Source organism: Coenobita brevimanus, chromosome 26, assembly GCF_032717465.1.
Source record: "Coenobita brevimanus isolate Jiangsu-jjx chromosome 26, ASM3271746v2, whole genome shotgun sequence".
In the NCBI taxonomy this organism is placed as follows: Eukaryota; Metazoa; Arthropoda; class Malacostraca; order Decapoda; family Coenobitidae; genus Coenobita; species Coenobita brevimanus.
The window spans coordinates 7871085-7880147 of NC_136979.1; the positions used below are offsets into that span (position 1 = coordinate 7871085).

General features: G+C 42.5%; 1 protein-coding gene across 1 annotated transcript in view; it reads right to left on the bottom strand.

Moving 5' to 3' along the window:
* Positions 1–679: 679 nt before the first annotated feature.
* The window catches only part of Sans (SAM_USH1G_HARP domain-containing protein Sans), an 88433-nt gene continuing 80049 nt past the window's right edge, over positions 680–9063 (bottom strand). The window contains exons 3-9 of the mRNA XM_080268159.1: positions 6691–6916; positions 5715–5874; positions 4192–4415; positions 3480–3603; positions 2595–2754; positions 2139–2262; positions 680–1055 (exon numbers count right to left, since the gene is read on the bottom strand). Coding sequence (XP_080124285.1) covers positions 807–1055; positions 2139–2262; positions 2595–2754; positions 3480–3603; positions 4192–4415; positions 5715–5874; positions 6691–6916 — 1267 coding nt within the window. The 3' untranslated portion in view covers positions 680–806. The remainder of the gene's footprint in view (positions 1056–2138; positions 2263–2594; positions 2755–3479; positions 3604–4191; positions 4416–5714; positions 5875–6690; positions 6917–9063) is intronic.

Consider the following 9063-nt stretch of genomic DNA (forward strand, 5'->3'; position numbering starts at 1 on the left):
TTGTCAAATTCAGTTGTTACACATCCTTATTCTCTATTAACAGTTGCTAAAGAGGGTATCTAAAAACTTCCCATAGCTTAGGACCTCACCACGTTTATATCCAGCCCTGGGTTGAGGGATAGGTGAAGGTTGAAGTGAAGGGGTAGGATAGTTTCCCCTGGGTTTGGCGGACACTTTACAAGCACTTCTGTATGGCAGCCTCAGGGATATGCTGACCACAGACATCCATAGGGTTATGTATTCTCGTCAGCTGAGACTATCTAACACCTCTTCTTCAGCATTTTATTTTACATTATATACCGTCACAGCTTCTTGTCTGTTATTTACATACCTTTCCTATCAACGTACATAAAGGCGAATATTAAAGTATACGATGCCGAAAAATAAACTGCTCCGAAATAGGTTATAGGGAACTTCCTGAATCGACGAGAATGTGGTCCAGGGTAATGTAAGAATTTTAGAGAGAAGTGCTTGAAGTGAGGCGGTGAAACAACCACGCCTTGACCCCTGCAATCCGTTGACATGTGTGTTCTTAAATTCCGGCCACCCCTTGATGATTTTATCTAAATTAGGGTAGACGCCTAGTAATGGATGGGTTAATGGAGACTACATCTAACTCCTTCAATTCGGAACGCTCCTCCAAAGCCGAATAAAATCGCCTTCAGATAGTCAGAATAAAATGGAAAATGTCGCTGGACTGAAGGGATTAGACATTGCCCTAACAGTGTACAGTAGACACACGATGTACTGAACAAATTGGAGCATTTGGTACATAATTAACCTAAAGGAGGGACTAGCATAGCTTGTTATAATCTACTGTCTTGAACTTCGCCAGGGTCTTCGATGGCAGCCTTGCGCTCTTCAATGGCCTTGAGGAGCTTGCGGCGAGGACCAATGGGCAGTTTCATGTTGATCAGGTCTTCCTCCGTCAGCAGCATGAGGGCGTCCAGATCGATGTGCTCACGGGCGAAGGTGGGGATGAAGTCAAAGAGGCCAGCTGCAGCCAGGAACATGTACACTGGGGAGGCGTCGCTCTCATCATCTGATGGCAGGTCCTGGGAGTATGGCAAGGTTATACATTCAGATGTTGGTATACAAAGAACAGAGTTAATCTACACCTCAGTACACACAGACAAGTTATATACAGTTTACATACAGGTTTGTACAGACACAGGTTATACACACACACACACACACACACACACACACACACACACACACACACACACACACACACACACACACACACACAGTATATACGACACATGCAAACACTTCCGCAGGTCATAAAACCATTCACTTTGGTTTCATACATAGAACACATCCACATGCAAGTCCAGAGCCTCAGGTGATGGGTTGCATAAAGTGCTTGTCTGTGGCCCATTCAGACCTAGGATTTATCACAGACAGAGACAGCATCTAAGTGGTTGGTGCAGTATAATATATCCTTATATTTGCTCTCACATTTTCACACGCCATCAGTGAATACAGGCTTTCACTTGCAAATACTGCCACCTTAATGGAACATGTTTTCATGAGCAGCTCTCGCTCTACACTCAGCAGACTTCCTCAGTGCATAAAGCAGCACTTGGTGGAGATGAGTCACTTCTTTAGTGGCAGAACATTGTATGTATGCATTGGTTTTACGGATTAGATATCCTTCAGAACCCATAAAACAAAACTTGAATGTGTATAGCACAGCTGCCCTTCTATGTCAGGTGTGTAGATGTTTACAAGTTGACTGCTACAGTTCATATTTCTAATAGATGCAATCCTATTTTTTATGCTTTTTATACTCTGTCCATTTACCTTCAAATTTCTTCTCTGTCTTTAATGGTTTTCTTATGTTATTTTTTCACTGTTCCTTCCTGCCCATCCCCATGTTTACTCAGTCATCCTTCCCTGCCCTGACGTAATCTGTTACCCATCAGTATACTATGCTACTCCATTCTACGCTATCGAGTGTTCCTTCCCCCTGTTTTGTCCAGTTTCATTTGCTTTGCCTGGTTCTTTCTTCCCATGCTCTGCCTTCCCCATTCCTGCCCTGCCCCATCTTACCCTGCCGTGCCTGCTCTGCTCTACTTTGTCCTGCCCTATCTTGTCCTACTCTGCCCTGTTCTGCCCTGCCTCGAACATACCTCCTCCTCCCATGGCTCGACAGCCTCCCGATGTGCGACAGAGTCTGCTGAAGATGGCTGCGGGGAATCACTGCCAGATCCACTGGCACCCAGACTGCTTAGTGTTGCCGTGATGGAATTGTTTCTGAAGTTAAATCAGGTTATATTAGGTTCGTTATGTGTACAGAAGAAATTATACCTACAATATGAAACTGTGTTTATTGTGAAAATACATCATTTTGGGCACTACCTTGACTCTGTTCCTTTAAAAAAATTTATGCCATTTCCTTAGTTACTCTAAGTTAGTTAAGGTAGGCAAGGTTAAATAAAGTTAGTTAAGTTTCCATCAATTTACACTAGCTTAGAGTAATATTAGATAGGGTTAAATAATCTTTCTCTCCATAGCACAATTGACACAACCTTACCCCACCTAACAGTAGTACCGTAGACCCAACCTGACCCCACATCACCACTGACCTAAATGCGACAGATCCAAAGCCCGGCCTGGCAAAGAGTGAGCTCCGAGATTGATCTAGCCCATCGAAGGCGAAGTCCGGGTGGCTGGTGGAGCGGTGCAGTGGCCGATCCTCATCCTCGTCCTGCTCAAAGACGTCCGCTAGCTTCCCTCTCTTCCCGCCTGTGAGTAATTATTGCATGACAGGGAGGATGAGACCAAGGATGATGTGGAGGGATAGGGTGTAGAGGTATATGAACGAAGGTGATATGAGTAACAGGAAGCTGCAGCTTGACGGCGGACGGTAGGGTAATATGGAGGCGTTTTGTTATGTGGTCACCCCGTCCAGGATTAAGGCAACTGGCTATAGATAATTTGTATAGCTGACCCCTTCACTACAATGATGTATTTTGTTTTTCATTCGTGATACCACCAGAGAGTTTTACTCTGCCTGGAGGAAATGTTCAATTGGAGGGGTTAGATATGACATTCATAAGCATTTCCAGTACAAGAGGTCTTCCAAAAGTTTAATATATTTGTTTGGTTGGCAGCAAGAATAAGTCGTTACTGTGCTGAAAGTTGTGATGATAAGAACTCACGAAAGGGACAAGGAACGTTTATGAGAGGGAACACTTGTGAGTGCAAAAATTATAGTGAAATAAGTCTTCTTTGTGTTGTAAGAAAATATGAAAGAATAATAGCAGAGATGTCTGGTGGGTGATAAACAGGGTGATTATTGGATTGGTATGGGACATGATTCATAGATCTGAAGAAGGTAGCCAGTGGAGAAAATGTGAGGCTTCGAGTTAGTTACAAAACACAGGATATATAGCCTATGACCAACTATTTTCATGTCAAACACATATGACAAGGACAAAGACGAGAGGGACGGAACAGACGCCACATACATCCAAGCGACTCACTGTTGGTGCTGCTCACGCTCCCGTTTGGCACGAATATGATTTCTGAGTCACGTCGCAGACCCGTCAGGTTCCGGACAGACTTTTTGCCATCAGATTCGATCGTCCCTACCTGACAATGAGAGGAATAAAAAATGGCGTGTTAGTACAGTTAGTCCTTATTTAAAGCTGCTTCTCTTTAAGAAGCTTCATTATTAAGTTGTTGATAAATTACTGTCTGTACCTTTTAAAGCTGTTTGTCATCATTATCATCATTATAAAGTTCTTTTGAAACCAGAAATTATTTTTTTCCATCCCTCAATCATGACCCAGAAGTATGTGTCAAATTATTTCACTGAAAGTAGCATTTTGCCTGCACACATTCTAGACTTTAAGTAAGGATTTATTGTAGCCTGTAAACGGCAGTTGCCTAATGTCAGGGAAGGGATACTTGAAATGCCTTCTTTGTAAAAGTACAGAAATTCTACCTAACCTTCAGACTACCTTTATACCTGTATTTATCTACAACATACTGTTTCAGAGGAAGGCTACTGGAAATATGATTGCAGTTAACATGTTAACTGCTTGCAAAAAATTCACATCATTCCTAGTTTTAAATCCTGTGCCGACAAAAAGCAATGAAAATCTTCGTACTGAGTTCCTTTAGGTTTTGCCAGCTTCATACAGCATTTTATTACACTCGCACGATGTAGAACTGTACCTTAAAATCTGTGTTGCTCCGATTTTCCTCCAAAACTTTCTTTTTCATTATTTTCTTCTGTATGCCTCCCATGGTCTTCTTGGCGTTGTTGTTGGTGGTGGTGAGGTCGGAAAACTTTGGACTGATGGTGGTGGTGTTTTCATGAAGGGTGCGAGAGTCCTTCCTGGGGCCGTTGAGCAAGGCCAGGGAGCCGCGGGAGATGGTGTTCATGAAGCCCTTCTTGGCTGATCATACACAAAGCACAGACAGAAAGACGAGGTGAGATCATAAGAAACTGCGAGTATAGATTACATTAACTCCTTCAGGTCGGGGATGTTATTTGCATTTTATTTAGACCATGCAAGATGGTGTTAACGGACCACTTCATGGCTAATTAGACATATCACAGGCAAAAGAAGACAAGAACACACTTTGCAGTTGTATGTTACATCAACCTTTTCTGTCCGTGGCGGCCATTACTCTGTTCATGTTGCTGCTGGGCAAGTTTATGCATCATGGGAGACTACCTTAATAGTAAAGGTATTGATAAAAACTTTACATAACCTTTCTTCATTAAAAGCATTATTAGCCGACTAATATCGTCTGGAAAAAGCAACAACAGAATGAAAACTATTTAATCAAACTGAAGGGGCAAACTTTTGATGTCTATTCTTTTTTAAATTCAAGACTGAGTTTTCTGACTAAAAGCCATACTCTTGTTGGTATAGGATGCCTCTTTCTTAGAGCTTTTTTTACATATTAAGTCATAGTATTCTCTTAGCTGTTTATTCACACACACACACACACACACACATATATATATATATATATCATCAGCCGTTTGAGTGTCCACTGCAGGACCGGCCTATCCCTACCGAAGTGGGGACGATACAGCCAATACTCGTATCTCTACAAAGTGGCTTAGGCTGTCTGGTAGAGATTGTAAGTAGGGTGAGAAGTGCTTGTAAGGTTAACTGTAATGTTGTAGTGGCTTTGGATGTGTGTGTAGTCTGTGAACCAAGTGTAATCGGCCCGCGCAAGTTGACTGGGTGCAAGCGTGCTTAATAGTATGCGACACTGGTGACATCTATGTAGAGGTGTATGGTATGAAGGAGAACTACTGGGCCTTGGAGGCAGGCTGTGAAGCCTATGCCCAGAGTCAGACGCATAAAAAAAAAAAAAAAAAAAAAACAAAAAAAAAAGCACCCTTGATGTCCGCCAAGCAGTACGTGGCCAGAAGAACGCTCCCAAAGTTTATTACCCTGGCGGGGAGCGAACCCTCGTTCTTCAGTGTACGAAAATGCACACTTTACCACGGAGGCTTCATATATATATATATATATATATATATATATATATATATATATATATATATATATATATATATATACGTCAGTAACATGGAAGAGGATACTATACACTAGAAACAATGAAAATAAATCAGAAATGAAGAGGTGTTACGAAATCTCGACCAATGAGACACCTGCCTTAAATGAAGAGAACACTATCTAGTTAGAAATCATGGTGAGTCACTGCTTCGTTACCTGGGGGCTTCTCATCAAATTTCTCAATCTTCTCCCTTTCTCTCTGTAGTTTGGCATTTTCCTCCTCACGTTTTTTGTCTGCCTTTTTCTGAATCTTGTCAAACTCTTTTCTCCTTCTTTCTCCGTCCTTCAGTGCCTTGTCCTGCAGCTTCTTCACTTGCTGTAACGGAGGTGTTGGAATTTAGCGCTTAGTGCTGGCCATTGACCGTCGGAAATGAAAACCTGCTGTGGCTGTTAAATGTAATATACTGTAAAATTATATTCCTGGTATTCAGCTTGATTGGATCTAGGTTCATGAAATCGTAGCAAGAGAATAAACTTCATAATGTACTGATCAGGAAGCACGATCAGTTTTATTTATTTATTTATAGGATCTAGAATGAGGAATAACTGTCTTTAGGGGCTCTTTTTATTCATTTACATATTTACTCTTGCTGATGTTGATAAGTATACATAATGACCGTATAACATTGTTGGAATATTGAGCGCTGTATCCTACCACCCCCACTTCTACACCTCATCACTCCCTCCCCCCACCACCTCGTCATTTTCCTTCCCCTCCCTATTTCCGCACTTTCCCTTTCCTCCACATCACTCCCCGCCCTTACTTTCCCTCTCCTCCACACCTCCCAACTTTCCTTCTCCTCCCCATCTCTCTCCCTCCCTCTCATATCCCAGCATCGTCGGTCTGCTTCCATCCTAAACATCTTCCTTTTTTTTTTTTTTTTTTTTTTTTTCATTTCTACTTCACCCTCCTCTCCTCCGTTTCCCTGTACCATTTCCTACCCCCCCCCCCACCATTTTCGTTTCACTTTCTTCCCCACTTTATCATGCCTGCCTCTCCTGCCTCACCTTTCATCATCGCTCCCTCTCCTTCCTTCCCTTTTACCATCCTTCCTTTTTATCATCCCTGCTCATATTCCTTCATGCGTCCAACCATCCTTGCCTCTCCTGCCTACCTGCCTGCCTGTCTCACCTTAGGGTCTGACATGGTTTGCTTTGCGCTGACACTATCGAGGAAGCGTAGGATGTCCTCCCTGTTGTTGATGGCGGCCATGTCCTTCGCGGTGTGCAGCTCGTTGTCCAGCGACCACACGTTGGCACCGAAGTTGACCAGGAAGGAGACGCAGGACATGTGACCCCTGGCGGCCGCACAGTGAAGGGCGGTGTTGCCATAGTGGTCACATTTGTCTGGCTCACCGCTGCAATGGAACGGCACACTCTTAAAAATTTTACTCTCATCCCTGCAGCGTAGTGACCGTTATAATATTCATCCCTCACCGCTGAAATGTTATGCCATACTTACGCCATTCCCCCCTCATCATAATTTTGTCTGGCTCACCGCTGCAGTGTAACCTCATTTTCATGAGTGTTTTGTCACCATCATTTGTTTTGTTCACTACTATAATGTTACATCACACTTTATTGCTGCATCACCATCACCTGTTTGGCTCACCACTGCACACTGTCACCATCTTTTATATAGGCTACCTCCGTCATCATCTTTACTTGTCATCCCGTCACGAATAGGCCTACTATGTAAAAATGTATCACTTCTATCATTGCCACACCATTATCTGTATTTTGTACTATTTACATACCAATCCTGATCTGAGTTCAGTCGCAAACTGGAGGCGGACATTTAAATGGCTGTAGCAATATGTCTTTTCATAATTACCACAGATTCGCATACTGCTGAGGTTCCTTCGATGACTCACTAGCTTGTATTATCGTCGGTTAAGGAAGCTCCCTAACACCCATTCCTGAGCGATTTATTTTTATATATGGGTGGTTAATATCATTTTGTACGTTATTTATGCAGAGCATGGCGATACTGTAAGTATTCATGTAACGGATGAGGGCAGTAAGGAGTCATAAGTAAAATAAATAGCGTATGAAAAGGTGTTAGGGAGTTTCCTCAACCAACGAGAATACGGGCCATGGACTCTCACTCAAACAGCCACAACAACAAAACTTCCACCTGCAGTCTCACCGGACACCCCAAAAGCCTTCCACACACACAAAATATGGGTTACTCATGCACGCAGCTCCGGGTGGGGGTGGGTCATTTTCCTGCAGATCAGTTGGTTTTCAGGATCCGTAAAACAGGGTCTGAACGTGTATATATATATATATATATATATATATATATATATATATATATATATATATATATATACAGAGAGAGAGAGAGAGAGAGAGAGTTTGGGCAGCCACAAGGACGTTTGATATCCCCCATCGGTTACTTTTTTTCCTCCGGTTTCCCCACTTCTGGCAGGACCGGAAGCTAATGTGGGTCAGACGCCAAACAGTACCTGCCTAGATACAAGAGGGGGAAGAGGGAAAGGGACAAAAAGCTGATAATAGGGCAGAGACAGTAAATGGAGATTAAAAAAAACAAACAAACAAAAAACAAAGAGGAAATGAGGACAAAGAATAACCTACAAGCGAACAGAAAAGACTAACAAAAACAGAAGGGAGAGAGAAGAATTAAAAACAAAAAAAATGGACATGCTAAACGAATCGAACACGAAAAACAAGCGTACGAAAAAGAATAAAACGGAGGGGGGGGGGGAGAAAAAGAACGTGAAATTTATGCAACGGATACGATGAAAAACTAAAACTATAAAAAAAAAAAAAACTAAGCTAATAAGCATACGGTAACTCTACCTTAACCAAGTAAATCATGCCGATAATTTTTGTCCCTAAACATTAATATCTACAATAAGTCCGTCAGCTACGTCATCAGTGGGGGAAATATCCAGTCTGATTCCAATGAGAAATGCAAGTCAAGAATAATAACAGTAATAAGCAAAAAAAAAAAAAAAAAAAAACATATGCATTCAAGTACGCGTAACTTTGAAAGCCTGGTAGCATGTCGGAACCCACGAAATCCGAGGGAAAGTGGGTGCAGCTCGTAACCCTCTCCCTCCCCCCTCACTTCCCGCCATTTCCCTCCACATTCTGTCGCTGCTGCATGGAGGTCGGATCTGTGTCGTCATAATTGGCCATACACGACGGTGCTTGATTCTGATACATGGTGGGAGAGAGGGAGAGTGACAACATGACTGCCAGAGGAATATCGTCGACGCGTTCTACATGACAATCGCCAAGTCAGTAGCATACGACTGCCTCTTTACTTGTTTCATCATAGGCTGCCATCTACCTTACTTAATTTCTTCTTGAATATTTTTGCATACGGATGATGGTGGGTGGATCAGATTAAATTTTCGTCATTACTACTAGGTTCTCCGGGCATGCGGGTCAAAATACGAGGGAAGGAGTAATGACTCATGGCAGTTTTCTTTTGAAACCTGTGCGTCATTCTGTGGTTGATTTTATGTTCATT